This window comes from Chiloscyllium plagiosum, unplaced genomic scaffold (genome assembly GCF_037043375.1).
Source record: "Chiloscyllium plagiosum isolate Xiang-an unplaced genomic scaffold, Cpla_swu_hap1 HiC_scaffold_1, whole genome shotgun sequence".
Classification (NCBI taxonomy): domain Eukaryota; kingdom Metazoa; phylum Chordata; class Chondrichthyes; order Orectolobiformes; family Hemiscylliidae; genus Chiloscyllium; species Chiloscyllium plagiosum.
Genome location: NW_028270139.1, coordinates 179,711,489 through 179,734,222, shown reverse-complemented (window position 1 = coordinate 179,734,222; position 22,734 = coordinate 179,711,489). Strand labels below are relative to the sequence as shown.

General features: G+C 50.0%; 1 protein-coding gene across 1 annotated transcript in view; it reads left to right on the top strand.

Annotated features, from left to right (window-relative positions):
- LOC148152304 (disintegrin and metalloproteinase domain-containing protein 19-like) overlaps nt 1-22,734 on the top strand; it is a 204,748-nt gene that overhangs the window by 139,492 nt on the left and 42,522 nt on the right. The window contains exons 4-5 of the mRNA XM_087992338.1: nt 13,783-13,891; nt 15,733-15,937. Coding sequence (XP_087848464.1) covers nt 13,783-13,891; nt 15,733-15,937 — 314 coding nt within the window. The remainder of the gene's footprint in view (nt 1-13,782; nt 13,892-15,732; nt 15,938-22,734) is intronic.

Below are 22,734 nucleotides of genomic sequence, written 5' to 3'. Positions count from 1 at the left end.
TACCCTCTCTCTCTGTGATATTACCCTCTCTCTGTGATATTACCCTCACTCTGTGATATTACCCTCTCTCTCTGTGATATTACCCTCTCTCTGTGATATTACCTCCTCTCTCTGTGATATTACCCTCTCTCTGTGATATTACCCACTCTCTCTGTGATATTACCCTCTCTCTCTGTGATATTACCCCCTCTCTGTGATATTACCCCCTCTCTCTGTGATATTACCCCCTCTCTCTGTGATATTACCCTCTCCCTGTGATATTACCTCCTCTCTCTGTGATATTACCCTCTCTCTCTGTGATATTACCCTCTCTCTGTGATATTACCCTCACTCTGTGATATTACCCTCTCTCTGTGATATTACCCTCTCTCTCTGTGATATTACCCTCTCTCTGTGATATTACCTCCTGTCTCTGTGATATTACCCTCTCTCTGTGATATTACCCACTCTCTCTGTGATATTACCCTCTCTCACTGTGATATTACCCCCTCTCTGTGATATTACCCCCTCACTCAGGGATATTACCCTCTCTCTCTGTGATATTACCCTCTCTCTGTGATATTACCCCCCCTCTCTGTGATATTACCCCCTCTCTGTGTGATATTACCCTCTCTCTGTGATATTACCCACTCTCTCTGTGATATTACCCTCTCTCTCTGTGATATTATCCCCTCTCTCTGTGATATTACCCTCTCTCTCTGTGATATTACCCTCTCTCTGTGATATTACCCTCTCTGTGATATTACCCCCTCTCTCTGTGATATTACCCTCTCTCTCTGTGATATTACCCCCTCTCTCTGTGATATTACACTCTCTCTGTGATATTACCCTCTCTGTGATATTACCCCCTCTCTCTGTGATATTACCCCCTCTCTGTGATATTACCCCCACTCTGTGATATTACCCCCTCTCTCTGTGATATTACCCCCTTTCTGTGATATTACCCCCTCTCTGTGATATTACCCCCTCTCTCTGTGATATTACCCCCTCTCTCTGTGATATTACCTCCTCTCTCTGTGATATTACCCTCTCTCTGTGATATTACCCCTTCTCTCTGTGATATTACCCTCTCTCTGTGATATTACCCCCTCTCTCTGTGATATTACCCCCTCTCTGTGATATTACCCTCTCTCTGTGATATTACCCTCTCTCTGTGATATTACCCCCTCTCTCTGTGATATTACCCCCTCTCTCTGTGATATTACCCCCACTCTGTGATATTACCCCCTCTCTGTGAAATTACCCCCTCTCTCTGTGATATTACCCCTTCTCTCTGTGATATTACCCTCTCTCTCTGTGATATTACCCCCTCTCTATGATATTACCCCCAGTCTCTGTGATATTACCCCCTCTCTCTGTGATATTACCCTCTCTCTGTGATATTACCCCCTCTCTCTGTGATATTACCCTCTCACTGTGATATTACCCTCTCTCTGTGATATTACCCTCTCTCTCTGTGATATTACCCCCTCTCTCTGTGATATTACCCTCTCTCTGTGATATTACCCTCTCTCTCTGTGATATTACCCTCTCTCTGTGATATTACCCTCTCTCTGTGATATTACGCTCTCTCTCTTTGATATTACCTCCTCTCTCTGTGATATTACCCTCTCTCTGTGATATTACCCTCTCTCTCTGTGATATTACCCTCTCTCTGTGATATTACCCTCTCTCTGTGATATTACCCCCTCTCTATGATATTACCCTCACTCTGTGATATTACCCGCTCTCTCTGTGATATTACCCCCTCTCTCTGTGATATTACCCTCTCTCTGTGATATTACCCCCTCTCTCTGTGATATTACCCTCTCTCTCTGTGATATTACCCCCTCTCTCTGTGATATTACCCCCTCTCTCTGTGATATTACCCTCTCTCTGTGATATTACCCTCTCTCTGTGATATTACCCCCTCTCTGTGATATTACCCTCTCTCTCTGTGATATTACCCCCTCTCTCTGTGATATTACCCTCTCTCTGTGATATTACCCCCTCTCTCTGTGATATTACCCCCTCACTCTGTGATATTACCCCCTCTCTCTGTGATATTACCCCCTCTCTGTGATATTACCCTCTCTCTCTGTGATATTACCCCCTCTCTCTGTGATATTACCCCCTCTCTGTGATATTACCCTCTCTCTCTGTGATATTACCCCCTCTCTCTGTGATATTACCCTCACTCTGTGATATTACCCCCCTCTCTCTATGATATTACCCTCTCTCTGTGTGATATTACCCCCTCTCTGTGATATTACCCCCTCTCTCTGTGATATTACCCACTCTCTCTGTGATATTACCCCCTCCCTCTGTGATATTACCCTCTCCCTGAGATATTACCCTCTCTCTCTGTGATATTACGCTCCCTCCCTGTGATATTACCCTCCCTCTCTGTGATATTGCCCTCTCTCTCAGTGATATTACCCCCTCTCTGTGATATTACCCCCTCTCTCTGTGATATTACCCTCACTCTCTGTGATATTACCCTCTCTCTGTGATATTACCCTCTCTGTGATATTACCCTCTCTCTCTGTGATATTACCCCCTCTCTCTGTGATGTTACCCCCTCTCTCTGTGATATTACCCCCCTCCTCTTTGATATTACCCCCCCTCTCGCTGTGATATTACCCTCTCTCTGTGATATTACCCTCTCTCTGTGATATTACCCTCTCTCTCTCTGTGATATTACCCTCTCTCTCTGTGATATTACCTCCTCTCTCTGTGATATTACCCTCTCTCTGTGATATTACCCTCTCTCTCTGTGATATTACCCTCACTCTGTGATATTACCCTCTCTCTCTGTGATATTACCCTCTCTCTGTGATATTACCCTCTCTCTCTGTGATATTACCCTCTCTCTCTGTGATATTACCCCCTCTCTCTGTGATATTACCCCCTCTCTCTATGATATTACCCTCTCTCTGTGTGATATTACCCCCTCTCTCTGTGATATTACCCTCTCTCTGTGATATTACCCTCTCTCTGTGATATTACCCCCCCTCTCTGTGATATTACCCTCTCTTTCTGTGATATTACCCTCTCTCTGTGATATTACCCCCTCTCTCTGTGATATTACCCTCTCTCTGTGATATTACCCCCTCTCTCTGTGATATTACCCTCTCTCTCTGTGATATTACCCCCTCTCTCTGTGATATTACCCCCTCTCTCTGTGATATTACCCTCTCTCTGTGATATTACCCTCTCTCTGTGATATTACCCCCTCTCTGTGATATTACCCTCTCTCTCTGTGATATTACCCCCTCTCTCTGTGATATTACCCTCTCTCTGTGATATTACCCCCTCTCTCTGTGATATTACCCCCTCACTCTGTGATATTACCCCCTCTCTCTGTGATATTACCCCCTCTCTGTGATATTACCCTCTCTCTCTGTGATATTACCCCCTCTCTCTGTGATATTACCCCCTCTCTGTGATATTACCCTCTCTCTCTGTGATATTACCCCCTCTCTCTGTGATATTACCCTCACTCTGTGATATTACCCCCCTCTCTCTATGATATTACCCTCTCTCTGTGTGATATTACCCCCTCTCTGTGATATTACCCCCTCTCTGTGATATTACCCCCTCTCTGTGATATTACCCTCTCTCTCTGTGATATTACCCTCTCTCTGTGATATAACCCTCTCTCTGTGATATTACCCCCTCACTCTGTGATATTACCCTCACTCTATGATATTACCCTCTCTCTCTGTGATATTACCCCTCTCTCTGTGATATTACCCCCTCTCTCTGTGATATTAACCTCTCTCTGTGATATTACCCTCTCTCTCTGTGATATTACCCCCTCTCTGTGATATTACCCCCTCTCTGTGATGTTACATTCTCTCTGTGATATTACCCCCTCTCTGTGATATTACCCTCTCTCTCTGTGATATTACCCACTCTCTCTGTGATATTACCCCCTCTCTGTGATATTACCCCCTCTCTGTGATATTACCCTCTCTCTGTGATATTACCCTCTCTCTGTGATATTACCCTCTCTCTGTGATATTACCCCTCTCTCTGTGATATTACTCACTCTCTCTGTGATATTACCCCCTCTCTGTGATATTACCCTCTCTCTGTGATATTACCCTCTCTCTGTGATATTACCCACTCTCTGTGATATTACCCTCTCTCTGTGATATTACACCCTCTCTCTGTGATATTACCCTCTCTCTGTGATATTACCCTCTCTCTGTGATATTACCCCCTCTCTCTGTGATATTACCCTCTCTCTGTGATATTACCCTCTCTCTGTGATATTACCCTCTCTCTGTGATATTACCCCCTCACTCTGTGATATTACCCTCTCTCTGTGATATTACCCCCTCTCTCTGTGATATTACCCTCTCTCTGTGATATTACCCTCTCTCTGTGATATTACCCCCTCACTCTGTGATATTACCCTCTCTCTGTGATATTACCCCCTCACTCTGTGATATTACCCTCTCTCTGTGATATTACCCCCTCTCTCTGTGATATTACCCTCTCTCTGTGATATTACCCTCTCTCTGTGATATTACCCTCTCTCTGTGATATTACCCTCTCTCTGTGATATTACCCCCTCACTCTGTGATATTACCCTCTCTCTGTGATATTACCCCCTCTCTCTGTGATATTACCCTCTCTCTGTGATATTACCCTCTCTCTGTGATATTACCCTCTCTCTCTGTGATATTACCCTCTCTTTCTGTGATATTACCCTCTCTCTGTGATATTACCCCCTCTCTCCGTGATATTACCCTCTCTCTGTGATATTACCCCCTCTCTCTGTGATATTACCCTCTCTCTCTGTGATATTACCCCCTCTCTCTGTGATATTACCCCCTCTCTTTGTGATATTACCCTCTCTCTGTGATATTACCCCCTCTCTGTGATATTACCCTCTCTCTCTGTGATATTACCCCCTCTCTCTGTGATATTACCCTCTCTCTGTGATATTACCCCCTCTCTCTGTGATATTACCCTCTCTTTCTGTGATATTACCCTCTCTCTGTGATATTACCCCCTCTCTCTGTGATATTACCCTCTCTCTGTGATATTACCCCCTCTCTCTGTGATATTACCCTCTCTCTCTGTGATATTACCCTCTCTGTGATATTTCCCCCTCTCTCTGTGATATTACCCCCTCTCTGTGATATTACCCTCTCTCTCTGTGATATTACCCTCACTCTGTGATATTACCCTCTCTCTCTGTGATATTACCCTCTCTCTGTGATATTATCTCCTCTCTCTGTGATATTACCCCCCCTCTGATATTACCCCCCCTCTCTCTGTGATATTACCCTCTCTCTCTGTGATATTACCCTCACTCTGTGATATTACGCTCTCTCTCTGTCATATTACCCTCACTCTGTGATATTACCCTCTCTCTCTGTGATATTACCCTCTCTCTGTGATATTACCTCCTCTCTCTGTGATATTACCCTTTCTCTGTGATATTACCCCCTCTCTCTGTGATATTACCCTCTCTCTGTGATATTACCCTCTCTCTCTGTGATATTACCCTCACTCTGTGATATTACCCTCTCTCTGTGATATTACCCTCTCTGTGATATTACCCCCTCTCTCTGTGATATTACCCTCTCTCTCTGTGATATTACCCCCTCTCTCTGTGATATTACCCTCACTCGGTGATATTACCCCCCCCTGTGATATTACCCCCCCCCTCTCTGTGATATTACCCTCTCTCTGTGATATTACCCGCTCTCTGTGATATTACCCCCCCTCTCTGTGATATTACCCCCCTCTCTCTATGATATTACCCTCTCTCTCTGTGATATTACCCTCTCTCTCTGTGATATTACCCCCTCTCTCTGTGATATTACCCCCCTCTCTCTATGATATTACCCTCTCTCTCTGTGATATTACCCTCTCTCTGTGTGATATTACCCCCTCTCTGTGATATTACCCCCTCTCTGTGATATTACCCCCTCTCTGTGATATTACCCTCACTCTCTGTGATATTACCCCCCTCTCTCTGTGATATTACCCCCTCTCTCTGTGATATTACCCTCGCTCTGTGATATTACCCCCTCTCTCTGTGATATTACCCCCTCTCTGTGATATTACCCCCTCTCTGTGATATTACCCCCTCTCTGTGATATTACCCTCACTCTCTGTGATATTACCCCCCTCTCTCTGTGATATTACCCCCTCTCTCTGTGATATTACCCTCTCTCTGTGATATTACCCCCTCTCTCTGTGATATTAACCTCTCTCTGTGATATTACCCTCTCTCTGTGATATTACCCTCTCTCTCTGTGATATTACCCCCTCTCTCTGTGATATTACCCTCTCTCTGTGATATTACCCTCTCTCTGTGATATTACCCCCTCTCTCTGTGATATTACCCTCTCTCTGTGATATTACCCTCTCTCTCTGTGATATTACCCCCGCTCTCTGTGATATTACCCTCTTTCTGTGATATTACCCTCTCTCTGTGATATTACCCTCTCTCTCTGTGATATTACCCCCTCTCTCTGTGATATTACCCTCTCTCTGTGATATTACCCTCTCTCTCTGTGATATTACCCCCTCTCTCTGTGATATTACCCTCTCTCTGTGATATTACCCCCTCTCTGTGATATTACCCTCTCTTTCTGTGATATTACCCTCTCTCTGTGATATTACCCCCTCTCTCTGTGATATTACCCTCTCTTTCTGTGATATTACCCCCTCTCTCTGTGATATTACCCTCACTCTGTGATATTACCCTCTCTCTGTGATATTACCCCCTCACTCTGTGATATTACCCTCTCTCTGTGATATTACCCACTCTCTCTGTGATATTACCCTCACTCTGTGATATTACCCTCTCTCTCTCTGATATTACCCTCTCTCTGTGATATTACCCCCTCTCTCTGTGATATTACCCCCTCTCTGTGATATTACCCTCACTCTGTGATATTACCCCCTCTCTCTGTGATATTACCCTCTCTCTGTGATATTACCCTCACTCTGTGATATTACCCCCTCTCTCTGTGATATTACCCTCTCTCTGTGATATTACTCCCTCTCTCTGTGATATTACCCTCTCTCTCTGTGATATTACCCCCTCTCTCTGTGATATTACCCTCTCTCTGTGATATTACCCCCTCTCTCTGTGATATTACCCTCTCTCTCTGTGATATTACCCCCTCCCTCTGTGATATTACCCTCTCCCTGTGATATTACCCTCTCTCTCTTTGTGATATTACCCTCCCTCCCTGTGATATTACCCTCCCTCTCTGTGATATTGCCCTCTCTCTCTGTGATATTACCCCCTCCCTCTGTGATATTACCCTCTCCCTGTGATATTACCCTCTCTCTCTTTGTGATATTACCCTCCCTCCCTGTGATATTACCCCCTCTCTCTGTGATATTACCCTCTCTCTCTGTGATATTACCCTCTCTCTGTGATATTACCCTCTCTCTCTGTGATATTACCCCCTCTCTCTGCGATATTACCCTCACTCTCTGTGATATTACCCTCTCTCTGTGATATTACCCTCACTCTGTGATATAACCCTCTCTCTGTGATATTATCCCCTCTCTCTGTGATATTACCCCACCTGTGATATTACCCCCCCCCTCTCTTTGATATTACCCCCTCTCTGTGATATTACCCTCTCTCTGTGATATTACCCCCTCTCTTTGTGATATTACCCCCCTCTCTCTATGATATTACCCTCTCTCTCTGTGATATTACCCTCTCTCTGTGTGATATTACCCCCTCTCTATGATATTACCCCCTCTCTGTGATATTACCCTCTCTCTCTCTGTGATATTACCCCCTCTCTCTGTGATATTACCCTCCTCTCTCTATGATATTACCCTCTCTCTCTGTGATATTACCCCCTCTCTCTGTGATATTACCCTCTCTCTGTGATATTACCCTCTCTCTGTGATATTACCCCCTCACTCTGTGATATTATCCTCTCTCTGTGAAATTCCACCCCCTCTCTGTGATATTACCCTCTCTCTCTGTGATATTACCCTCTCTCTCTGTGATATTACCCTCTCTCTGTGATATTACCCTCACTCTGTGATATTACCCTCTCTCTCTGTGATATTACCCTCTCTCTGTGATGTTACCCCCCTCTCTGTGACTTGCCCTCTCTCTGTGATATTGCCCTCCTCTCTGTGATATTGCCCCCCTCTCTGTGATATTGCCCCCCTCTATGTGATATTGCCCCCCTCTCTGTGATATTACCCCTTCTCACTGTGATATTACCCACTCTCTGTGATTTTGCCCCTCTGTGATTTTAACCCTCTCTGTGATTTTACCCCCTCTCTGTGATTTTACCCCCTCTCTGTGATTTTGCCCCCTCTCTGTGATTTTACCCCCTCTCTGTGATTTTGCCCCCTCTCTGTGATATTGCCCCTCTCTGTGATTTTGCCCCCTATCTGTGATTTTGCCCCCTCTCTGTGATTTTACCCCCTCTCTGTGATTTTACCCCCCTCTCTGTGATATTACCCCCTCTCTGTGATTTTACCCCCCTCTCTGTGATATTACCCCTCTATCTGTGATATTACCCTCTCTCTCTGTGATATTACCCTCTCTCTGTGATATTACCCCCTCACTCTGTGATATTACCCCCTCACTCTGTGATATTACCCTCTCTCTGTGATGTTACCCCCTCTCGCTGTGATATTACCCCCTCTCTGTGATATTACCCCCTCTCTCTGTGATATTACCCTCACTCTGTGATATTACCCTCTATCTCTCTGATATTACCCCCTCTCTCTGTGATATTACCCTCTCTCTGTGATATTACCCTCTCTCTGTGATATTACCCCCTCTCTCTGTGATATTACCCTCTCTCTGTGATATTACCCTCTCTCTGTGATATTACCCCCTCTCTCTGTGATATTACCCTCTCTGTGATATTACCCACCCTCTCTGTGATATTACCCCCTCCCTCTGTGTTATTACCCTCTCCCTGTGATATTACCCTCTCTCTCTGTGATATTACCCTCCCTCCCTGTGATATTACCCTCCCTCTCTGTGATATTACCCTCTCACTGTGATATTACCCCCTCTCTCTGTGATATTACCCTCACTCTGTGTGATATTACCCTCTCTCTTTGATATTACTCACTCTCTGTGATATTACTCACGCTCTGTGATATTACCCTCTCTCTGTGATATTACCCCCCTCTCTCTATGATATTACCCTCTCTCTCTGTGATATTACCCTCTCTCTGTGTGATATTACCCCCTCTCTATGATATTACCCCCTCTCTGTGATATTACCCTCTCTCTCTCTGTGATATTACCCCCTCTCTCTGTGATATTACCCTCCTCTCTCTATGATATTACCCTCTCTCTCTGTGATATTACCCCCTCTCTCTGTGATATTACCCTCTCTCTGTGATATTACCCTCTCTCTGTGATATTACCCCCTCACTCTGTGATATTATCCTCTCTCTGTGAAATTCCCCCCCCTCTCTGTGATATTACCCCCTCTCTCTGTGATATTACCCTCACTCTCTGTGATATTACCCTCTCTCTCTGTGATATTACCCTCTCTCTGTGATATTACCCTCACTCTGTGATATTACCCTCTCTCTCTGTGATGTTACCCCCCTCTCTGTGACTTGCCCTCTCTCTGTGATATTGCCCTCCTCTCTGTGATATTGCCCCCCTCTCTGTGATATTGCCCCCCTCTATGTGATATTGCCCCCCTCTCTGTGATATTACCCCTTCTCACTGTGATATTACCCACTCTCTGTGATTTTGCCCCTCTGTGATTTTAACCCTCTCTGTGATTTTACCCCCTCTCTGTGATTTTACCCCCTCTCTGTGATTTTGCCGCCTCTCTGTGATTTTACCCCCTCTCTGTGATTTTGCCCCCTCTCTGTGATATTGCCCCTCTCTGTGATTTTGCCCCCTATCTGTGATTTTGCCCCCTCTCTGTGATTTTACCCCCTCTCTGTGATTTTACCCCCCTCTCTGTGATATTACCCCCTCTCTGTGATTTTACCCCCCTCTCTGTGATATTACCCCTCTATCTGTGATATTACCCTCTCTCTCTGTGATATTACCCTCTCTCTGTGATATTACCCCCTCACTCTGTGATATTACCCCCTCACTCTGTGATATTACCCTCTCTCTGTGATGTTACCCCCTCTCGCTGTGATATTACCCCCTCTCTGTGATATTACCCCCTCTCTCTGTGATATTACCCTCACTCTGTGATATTACCCTCTATCTCTCTGATATTACCCCCTCTCTCTGTGATATTACCCTCTCTCTGTGATATTACCCTCTCTCTGTGATATTACCCCCTCTCTCTGTGATATTACCCTCTCTGTGATATTACCCACCCTCTCTGTGATATTACCCCCTCCCTCTGTGTTATTACCCTCTCCCTGTGATATTACCCTCTCTCTCTGTGATATTACCCTCCCTCCCTGTGATATTACCCTCCCTCTCTGTGATATTACCCTCTCACTGTGATATTACCCCCTCTCTCTGTGATATTACCCTCACTCTGTGTGATATTACCCTCTCTCTTTGATATTACTCACTCTCTGTGATATTACCCACCCTCTCTGTGATATTACCCCCTCCCTCTGTGTTATTACCCTCTCCCTGTGATATTACCCTCTCTCTCTGTGATATTACCCTCCCTCCCTGTGATATTACCCTCCCTCTCTGTGATATTACCCCCTCTCTCTGTGATATTACCCTCTCTCTGTGATATTACCCTCTCACTCTATGATATTACCCCCCTCTGTGATATTACCCTCTCTCTTGTGATATTACCCTCTCACTCTGTGATATTACCCCCCTCTCTGTGACTTGCCCTCTCTCTGTGATATTGCACCCCTCTCTGTGATATTGCACCCCTCTCTGTGATATTACCCTCTCTGTGATATTACCCTCTCTCTCTGTGATATTACCCCCTCTCTGTGATATTACCCCCTCTCTGTGATATTACCCCCTCTCTGTGATATTACCCTCTCTCTGTGATTTTGCCCCCTCTCTGTGATTTTACCCCTCTGTGATTTTGCCTCCTCTCTGTGATTTTCCCCCCTTTCTGTGATTTTGCCCCCTCTGTGATTTTGCCCCCCTCTGATTTTGCCCCCTCTCTGTGATTTTGCCCCCTTTCTGTGATTTTGCCCCCTCTGTGATTTTGCCCCCCTCTGATTTTGCCCCCTCTCTGTGATTTTGCCCCCTCTGTGATTTTGCCCCCTTTCTGTGATTTTGCCCCCTCTGTGATTTTGCCCCCCTCTGATTTTGCCCCCTCTCTGTGATTTTGCCCCCTCTCTGTGATTTTGCCCCCCTCTCTGTGATTTTGCCTCCTCTCTGTGATTTTGCCCTCTCTCTCTGTGATATTAACCTCTCTCTGTGATTTTGCCCCTCTCTGTGATTTTACCCCCTTCTCTGTGATTTTGCCCCCCACTCTGTGATTTTGCCCCCTTTGTGATTTTGCCCCCTCTGTGATTTTGCCCCCCTCTGATTTTGCCCCCTCTCTGTGATTTTGCCCCTCTGTGATTTTGCCCCTTCTCTGTGATTTTGCCCTCTCTCTGTGATTTTGCCCCCCTCTCTGTGATATTACCCCCTCTCTGTGATATTACCCTCTCTCTCTGTGATATTACCCTCTCTCTCTGTGATATTACCCCCTCTCTCTGTGATATTACCCTCTCTCTGTGATATTACCCCCTCTCTGTGATTTTGCCCTCTGTCTCTGTGATATTACCCTCTCTCTGTGATTTTGCCCCCCTCTCTGTGATTTTGCCCCCTCTCTGTGATTCTGCCTTCTCTCTCTGTTATTTTGCCCTCTCTCTGTGATTTGGCCCTCCATCTGTGATTTTACTCCCTCTCTCTGTGATTTTGCTCCCCCTGTGATTTTGCCCCCTCTCTGTGATTTTGCCCCCCTCTCTGTGATTTTACCCCCTCTCCCTGTGATTTTGCCCCCTCTCTGTGATTTTGCCCCCTCTCTGTGAGTTTGCCCCCTCTCTGTGATTTTACTCCCTCTCTGTGATTTTGCCCCCTCTCTGTGATTTTGCCCCTCTGTGATTTTACTCCCTCTCTCTGGGATTTTGCTCCCCCTGTGATTGTGCCCCCTCTCTGTGATTTTGCCCCCACTCTGTGATTTTACCCTCTCTCTGTGATTTTGCCCCCCTCTGTGATTTTACCCCCCTCTGTGATTTTACCCCTCTCTGTGATTTTGCCCCCTCTCTGTGATTTTGCCCCCTCTCTGTGATTTTACCCCCCCCTCTGTGATTTTACCCCCCCCCGTGATTTTACCACCCTCTCTGTGATTTTACCCCCCTCTCTGTGATTTTACCCCCTCTGTGATTTTGCCCCCTCTCTCTGTGATTTTACCACCCCTCTCTGTGATTTTGCCCCCTCTCTGTGATTTTATCCCCTCTCTGTGATTTTACCCCCTCTCTGTGATTTTGCCCCCTCTCTGTGATTTTGCCCTCTCTCTGATTTTACCCCCCCTGTGATTTTGCCCCCTCTCTGTGATTTTGCATCCTCTCTCTGTGATTTTGCCCCTCTCTCTGTGATTTTACCCCCTCTCTCTGTGATTTTACCCCCTCTGTGATTTTACTCCCTCTCTCTGTGTTTTTGCCCCCTCTCTGTGATTTTGCCCCTCTCTCTGTGATTTTACCCCCTCTCTCTGTGATTTTACCCCCTCTCTCTGTGATTTTACCCCCCCTCTGTGATTTTGCCCCCTCTCTCTGTGATTTTACCCCCCCTCTGTGATTTTGCCCCCTCTCTCTGTGATTTTACCCCCTATCTGTGATTTTGCCCCCCTCTCTGTGATTTTACCCCCTCTCTCTGTGATTTTACCCCCCATCTGTGATTTTGCCCCCCTCTCTGTGATTTTACCCTCCCTCTGTGATTTTACCCCCCCCTGTGATTTTGCCCCCCTCTCTGTGATTTTACCCCCCCTCTCTGTGATTTTACCCCCTCTCTCTGTGATTTTACCCCCCCTCTGTGATTTTGCCCCCTCTCTCTGTGATTTTACCCCCTATCTGTGATTTTGCCCACCTCTCTGTGATTTTACCCCCTCTCTCTGTGATTTTACCCTCCCTCTGTGATTTTACCCCCCATCTGTGATTTTGCCCCCCTCTCTGTGATTTTATCCCCCATCTGTGATTTTGCCCCCCTCTCTGTGATTTTACCCCCCATCTGTGATTTTGCCCCCCTCTCTGTGATTTTACCCCCCATCTGTGATTTTGCCCCCTCTCTGTGATTTTACCCCCCCTGTGATTTTGCCCCCCCCTGTGATTTTACCCCCCTCTCTGTGATTTTACCCCCTCTCTCTGTGATTTTACCCCCCTCTGTGATTTTGCCCCCTCTCTCTGTGATTTTACCCCCTATCTGTGATTTTGCCCCCCTCTCTGTGATTATACCCCCTCTCTCTGTGATTTTACCCTCCCTCTGTGATTTTACCCCCCTCTCTGTGATTTTACCCCCCCATCTGTGATTTTGCCCCCCTCTCTGTGATTTTACCCCCCCATCTGTGATTTTGCCCCCCTCTCTGTGATTTTACCCCCCCATCTGTGATTTTACCCCCCTATCTGTGATATTACCCTCTCTCTGTGATATTACCCCCTCTCTCTGTGATTTTGCCCCCTCTCTGTGATTTTACCCTCCCTCTGTGATTTTACCCCCCCCTGTGATTTTGCCCCCCCCTCTGTGATTTTACCCCCCCCCCATCTGTGATTTTGCCCCCTCTCTCTGTGATTTTACCCCCCTCTCTGTGATTTTACCCCCTCTCTCTGTGATTTTACCCCCCCCTGTGATTTTGCCCCCTCTCTCTGTGATTTTGCCCCCTCCAGGTGCCCGGTCTGCCCCTGCTGTTTGTTTTGAGGATGTGAATGGAGCCGGGAACGTTTATGGAAATTGTGGGAAGGATCCAAGTGGGAACTTTGTGAAGTGCTGGAAGAGGTGAGTGTGTGAAATTGCTGACTGCTGCTACAGTGTCGACTGCTGGGACCCATAGGGGCTGCAGTGGGCCATTCGGCCCCTCCAGAGTATCCCAGCCCCTCAGTCAATAAGATCAACTCTACTTTCCTGCCTGGGATCCCTACATCCCTCGATTCCCCAAGATTCAATGATGGGGACCCCACAATCCCCTGGGTCAGAGAAGATTGATGCTCTCTGGGGAAAGGGCCCTCTCCTGATCTCAGTCAGAAACGGCCAGGCACCCAGCCTGACTCTGCGGGGGGGGGCTGTGGTTTAAGATTCCCCGACCCAGGGAAACCATCTCAATGTCTACCCCACCAGGCCCCTTCACAATCTGCAGGTTTTAAAGAGATCAGCTCCATCTGTAAACACCAGAGAACACCCCCCCACTGTAACCGGCCCTCACTGGAGGAGAGAGAGAGAGAGCCTGAATCCCAGGGAATACCTTCACTTGGGAATGATTTATCCGTTCATTAGATGTGGAGAAACAAAGAGCAGGGTCCATTCCCCCAGGGACCGAGGGGAGATCTGTCCGTGGGAAATGATTACTAATTATTTCAGTATTTCTCCTTTACTCAGGAGGAGGGTGCAGGTACAGGAAGATGGGCTGGAAAGTCCTTGAGCAGATTGACAGAGGGAGTGAGGAGGTATTGAAGGGTTTGTTGGATTGAAAACAGGACAAACCCCCCAGGTCTGTCTGAATTGTATCCCAGGCTGCAGTGGGAGGGGAGAGGGGTAATTCCAGGAGCCCTGACCCAAATGTCTGGCCACAGGGAGGTGCCAGAGGACTGGAGAATAACCAATGTGGTTCCATTGTGGGAAAGATAGACCAGGAACAACCAATCAGGGAGTCTCACATCAGGGATAGGGAAACGATTGCAGAAAATAGTGAAGGAGAGAGGGAATCTCCATTTGGAGAGGCAGTATCTGGTCAGGGATGGTCAGTGTGGCTCTGTCAGCAGGAGCTCGTGTCTATCACATCTGCTGGACCTTTTCGAGGAGGTGCCAGGTGTATAGATGAAGGTAGTGCCGTTGATGTGGTTTCTATGGATTTCACCAAGGCCTTAGACAAAGTCCCATTCGGGAAACTGATAAAGAAGGTCAAAGCTCAGGGGATCCATGGAACTTGGTGAGATGGATCCAAAATGGTTTTAGTGAGAGGGGACAGAGTGTGATGGCAGAAAGCTGTGTGTGTGACTGGTGCCCGGTGTGGATGGGTGTCCCACAGGGATCAGTGCGGGCTCCCTTATTGTTTGGAATATTCATTACCAAGGGGATGAGAATGGGAAGGGGGAGCTGCTAAGTCAGGTTCTGGGTGGGGTTACAAAGATCGGGAGGTTGACAGTGAGGAGGAAGGTGTTCGGTTCCAGGAGGATAGAGACAGGTTGGTCAGATGGACAGACCAATGGCAGGTGGAATGTAATCCTGATAACTGTGAGGTGATGCTCTTTGGGAGAAGGAACAAGACAAGGGAGTCATCGCTGAATGGCAGGACCCGAGGAAGCTCAGAGGGCAGAGGGACCATGGGGAGATTGACCACAGATCCCTGAAGGTGGCAGGACTGGGTTAAACGGGTCATTCAGAAGGGGTATGGGACACTTACTGTTCTCAGTGAGAGATGGATGATCAGAGCAGGGCAGTGATGTTGGTGAGGCCACAGCTGAGGACTGTGGGCCTGTCCTAGCCGATCCACGTCCTCCTGCAGTGCCCCTGCTTCCTCAGTGTGACCGAACTTTGTGTCAGGTACAGATTTAGTAACAATGCCCTGAGTCTGTCCGTCCGTCCGTCCTGTGGGTCTAACTGCTGCAATGGTTTCTCTGCAGTGATGCTATGTGTGGGAAGATTCAGTGTCAGAGTCCGGCAGTAAACCCCAAGGAGTGGAACACAGTGTCCATCGACACCACGGTGCGATTGGGTGGCAGGGATATAAAATGTCGAGGTATCTATCTGCACTCGAGTGAACACGGACAGGAGGACCTCCCTGATCCCGGCCTGGTCAAGACTGGCACCAAATGTGGAGATGGCAAGGTAGGGCATGTGGGGGACACAGCAGCTGGCTGGGGGGGGGGTCGATGTGCTGGCTCAGGGGGGCACAGCATGGGAACGGTATACCCCAGGGAAGGGGAGGGAAGGACGGGAAATAATGGGGTATGCACCCTGTTTATAAACCCTCGGGGGGGGTATACTCCCCGTTTATAAACCCTCGGGGGGTATACTCCCCGTTTATAAACCCTCGGGGGGGGGGGTATACTCCCCGTTTATAAACCCTCGGGGGGGATATACTCCCCGTTTATAAACCCTCGGGGGGGGGGTATACTCCCCGTTTATAAACCCTCGGGGGTGGGCTATACTCCCCGTTTATAAACCCTCGGGGGGGGGGTATACTCCCCATTTATAAACTCTCGGGGGGGTATACTCCCCGTTTATAAACTCTCGGGGGGGTATACTCCCCGTTTATAAACCCTCGGGGGGGGGTATACTCCCCGTTTATAAACTCTCGGGGGGGTATACTCCCCGTTTATAAACCCTCGGGGGTGGGCTATACTCCCCGTTTATAAACCCTCGGGGGGGGGGGTATACTCCCCATTTATAAACTCTCGGGGGGGTATACTCCCCGTTTATAAACTCTCGGGGGGGTATACTCCCCGTTTATAAACCCTCGGGGGGGGGGTATACTCCCCGTTTATAAACTCTCGGGGGGTATACTCCCCGTTCATAAACTCTCGGGGGGGTATACTCCCCGTTTATAAACCCTCGGGGGGGTATACTCCCCGTTTATAAACTCTCGGGGGGGGGGGTATACTCCCCGTTTATAAACTCTCGGGGGGGGGTATACTCCCCGTTTATAAACCCTCGGGGGGGTATACTCCCCGTTTATAAACCCTCGGGGGGGGGTATACTCCCCGTTTATAAACCCTCGGGGGGGGTATACTCCCCGTTTATAAACCCTCGGGGGGGGTATACTCCCCGTTTATAAACCCTCGGGGGGGGTATACTCCCCGTTTATAAACCCTCGGGGGGGTATACTCCCCGTTTATAAACCCTCGGGGGGGGTATACTCCCCGTTTATAAACCCTCGGGGGGGGTATACTCCCCGTTTATAAACCCTCGGGGGGGCTATACTCCCCGTTTATAAACCCTCGGGGGGTTTATACTCCCCGTTTATAAACCCTCGGGGTGGTATGCTCCCCGTTTATAAACCCTCGGGGGGGGGGTATACTCCCCGTTTATAAACCCTCGGGGGGGTATACTCCCCGTTTATAAACCCTCGGGGGGGTATACTCCCCGTTTATAAACCCTCGGGGGGGGTATACAGCCCGTTTATAAACCCTCGGGGGGGGTTATACTCCCCGTTTATAAACCCTCGGGGGGGGGTATACTCCCCGTTTATAAACCCTCGGGGGGGTATACTCCCCGTTTATAAACCCTCGGGGGGGTATACTCCCCGTTTATAAACCCTCGGGGGGGGTATACTCCCCGTTTATAAACCCTCGGGGGGGTATACTCCCCGTTTATAAACCCTCGGGGGGGGGGTATACTCCCCGTTTATAAACCCTCGGGGGGTATACTCCCCGTTTATAAACCCTCGGGGGGTGTATACTCCCCGTTTATAAACCCTCGGGGGGGGTATACTCCCCGTTTATAAACCCTCGGGGGGGTATACTCCCCGTTTATAAACTCTCGGGGGGGGTATACTCCCCGTTTATAAACCCTCGGGGGGTATACTCCCCGTTTATAAACCCTCGGGGGGATATACTCCCCGTTTATAAACCCTCGGGGGGTATACTCCCCGTTTATAAACCCTCGGGGGGTATACAGCCCGTTTATAAACCCTCGGGGGGGTATACTCCCCGTTTATAAACCCTCGGGGGGATATACTCCCCGTTTATAAACCCTCGGGGGGTATACAGCCCGTTTATAAACCCTCGGGGGGGGTATACAGCCCGTTTATAAACCCTCGGGGGGGGTATACTCCCCGTTTATAAACCCTCGGGGGGGTACACTCCCCGTTTATAAACCCTCGGGGGGGTATACTCCCCGTTTATAAACCCTCGGGGGGGGGTATACTCCCCGTTTATAAACTCTCGGGGGGGTATACTCCCCGTTTATAAACCCTCGGGGGGTATACTCCCCGTTTATAAACCCTCGGGGGGTATACAGCCAGTTTATAAACCCTCGGGGGGTATACTCCCCGTTTATAAACTCTCGGGGGGGTATACTCCCCGTTTATAAACTCTCGGGGGGGTATACTCCCCGTTTATAAACCCTTGGGGGGTATACTCCCCGTTTATAAACCCTCGGGGGGTATACTCCCCGTTTATAAACCCTCGGGGGGGTATACAGCCCGTTTATAAACCCTCGGGGGGGTATACTCCCCGTTTATAAACCCTCGGGGGGGTATACTCCCCGTTTATAAACCCTCGGGGGGGTACACTCCCCGTTTATAAACCCTCGGGGGGTATACTCCCCGTTTATAAACCCTCGGGGGGATATACTCCCCGTTTATAAACCCTCGGGGGGGGTATACCCCCCGTTTATAAACTCTGGGGGGGGGTATACTCCCCGTTTATAAACCCTCGGGGGGGGTATACTCCCCGTTTATAAACTCTGGGGGGGGGTATACTCCCCGTTTATAAACCCTCGGGGGGGGGTATACTCCCCGTTTATAAAATCTGGGGGGGGGGGTATACTCCCCGTTTATAAACTCTGGGGGGGGGGTATACTCCCCGTTTATAAACTCTGGGGGGGGGGGTATACTCCCCGTTTATAAACGCTCGGGGGGGGTATACTCCCCGTTTATAAACTCTTGGGGGGGGGGGGTATACTCCCCGTTTATAAACCCTCGGGGGGGGAGCGGGCGGGGAGGACAGTGAGTGTGAGCTAACCCCCTTTCCCCCCCCCCCCCCCCCGCCCTCTCTGTCTCTGGGCCCAGGTCTGTCTGGATCGACGGTGCCAGAACATATCGCTCCTGGGGCTGAGAGAATGTTCCAGAAAGTGTCATGGCCACGGGGTAAGGAGGCTTCATCTGTACACACTCACACTCACACACCACCCTGACCACACTCACACTCACACACCACCCTGCTCACACTCACACCACCACACTGCTCACACTCACACACCACCCTGACCACACTCACACTCACACACCACCCTGCTCACACTCACACCACCACACTGCTCACACTCACACCACCACACTGCTCACACTCACACACCGCCCTGACCACACTCACACCACCACACTGCTCACACTCACACCACCGCCCTGATCACACTCACACCACCACACTGCTCACACTCACACCACCACACTGCTCACACTCACACACCGCCCTGACTACACTCACACCACCACACTACTCACACTCACACACCGCCCTGACCACACTCACACCACCGCCCTGATCACACTTACACCACCACACTGCTCGCACTCACACACCACCCTGACCACACTCACACCACCACACTGCTCACACTCACACCACCGCCCTGATCACACACACACCACCACACTGCTCACACTCACACCACCACACTGCTCACACTCACACACCACCCTGACCACACTCACACTCACACACCACCCTGACCACACTCACACCACCACACTGCTCACACTCACACCACCACACTGCTAACACTCACACACCACCCTGACCACACTCACACCAGCGCCCTGATCACACTTACACCACCACACTGCTCACACTCACACCACCACACTGCTCGCACTCACACACCACCCTGACCACACTCACACCACCGCCCTGATCACACTTACACCACCACACTGCTCGCACTCACACACCACCCTGACCACACTCACACCACCACACTGCTCACACTCACACCACCACACTGCTCACACTCACACACCACCCTGACCACACTCACACCACCACACTGCACACACTCACACCACCACACTGCTCACACTCACACCACCACCCTGACCACACTCACACCACCACACTGCTCACACTCACACCACCGCCCTGATCACACTCACACCACCACACTGCTCACACTCACACCACCACACTGCTCACACTCACACACCACCCTGACCACACTCACACCACCACACTGCTCACACTCACACCACCACACTGCTCACACTCACACCACCACCCTGACCACACTCACACCACCACACTGACCACACTCACACCACCACACTGCTCACGCTCACACCACCACCCTGACCACACTCACACCACCACACTGCTCACACTCACACCACCACCCTGACCACACTCACACCACCACACTGCTCACACTCACACACCGCCCTGACCACACTCACACCACCGCCCTGATCACACTTACACCACCACACTGCTCGCACTCACACACCACCCTGACCACACTCACACCACCACACTGCTCACACTCACACCACCGCCCTGATCACACTCACACCACCACACTGCTCACACTCACACCACCACACTGCTCACACTCACACCACCACACTGCTCACACTCACACACCGCCCTGACTACACTCACACCACCACACTGCTCACACTCACACACCGCCCTGACTACACTCACACCACCACACTGCTCACACTCACACACCGCCCTGACTACACTCACACCACCACACTGCTCACACTCACACACCGCCCTGACTACACTCACACCACCACACTGCTCACACTCACACACCGCCCAGACTACACTCACACCACCACACTGCTCACACTCACACCACCACCCTGACCACACTCACACCACCACACTGACCACACTCACACCACCACACTGCTCACGCTCACACCACCACCCTGACCACACTCACACCACCACACTGCTCACACTCACACCACCACCCTGACCACACTCACACCACCACACTGCTCACACTCACACACCGCCCTGACCACACTCACACCACCGCCCTGATCACACTTACACCACCACACTGCTCGCACTCACACACCACCCTGACCACACTCACACCACCACACTGCTCACACTCACACCACCGCCCTGATCACACTCACACCACCACACTGCTCACACTCACACCACCACACTGCTCACACTCACACCACCACACTGCTCACACTCACACACCGCCCTGACTACACTCACACCACCACACTGCTCGCACTCACACACCACCCTGACCACACTCACACCACCACACTGCTCACACTCACACCACCGCCCTGATCACACACACACCACCACACTGCTCACACTCACACCACCACACTGCTCACACTCACACACCACCCTGACCACACTCACACTCACACACCACCCTGACCACACTCACACCACCACACTGCTCACACTCACACCACCACACTACTCACACTCACACACCACCCTGACCACACTCACACCACCGCCCTGATCACACTTACACCACCACACTGCTCACACTCACACCACCACACTGCTCGCACTCACACACCACCCTGACCACACTCACACCACCGCCCTGATCACACTTACACCACCACACTGCTCGCACTCACACACCACCCTGACCACACTCACACCACCACACTGCTCACACTCACACCACCACACTGCTCACACTCACACACCACCCTGACCACACTCACACCACCACACTGCACACACTCACACCACCACACTGCTCACACTCACACCACCACCCTGACCACACTCACACCACCACACTGCTCACACTCACACCACCGCCCTGATCACACTCACACCACCACACTGCTCACACTCACACCACCACACTGCTCACACTCACACACCACCCTGACCACATTCACACCACCACACTGCTCACACTCACACCACCACACTGCTCACACTCACACCACCACCCTGACCACACTCACACCACCACACTGACCACACTCACACCACCACACTGCTCACGCTCACACCACCACACTGCTCACACTCACACCACCACCCTGACCACACTCACACCACCACACTGCTCACACTCACACCACCACCCTGACCACACTCATACCACCACACTGCTCACACTCACACCACCACCCTGACCACACTCACACCACCACACTGCTCACGCTCACACCACCACACTGCTCACACTCACACCACCACCCTGACTACACTCACACCACCACACTGCTCACTCTCACACCACCACCCTGACCACACTCACACCACCACACTGCTCACACTCACACCACCGCCCTGATCACACTCACACCACCACACTGCTCACACTCACACCACCACACTGCTCACACTCACACACCACCCTGAACACACTCACACCACCACACTGCTCACTCTCACACCAACACCCTGACCACACTCACACCACCACACTGCTCACGCTCACACCACCACCCTGACCACACTCACACCACCACACTGCTCACGCTCACACCACCACCCTGACCACACTCACACACCACCCTGACCACACTCACACCACCACACTGCTCACACTCACACCACCACACTGCTCACACTCACACACCGCCCTGACCACACTCACACCACCACACTGCTCACACTCACACACCGCCCTGACCACACTCCCACCACCGCCCTGATCACACTTACACCACCACACTGCTCGCACTCACACACCACCCTGACCACACTCACACCACCACACTGCTCACACTCACACCACCGCCCTGATCACACTCACACCACCACACTGCTCACACTCACACCACCACACTGCTCACACTCACACACCGCCCTGACTACACTCACACCACCACACTGCTCACACTCACACACCGCCCTGACCACACTCACACCACCGCCCTGATCACACTTACACCACCACACTGCTCGCACTCACACACCACCCTGACCACACTCACA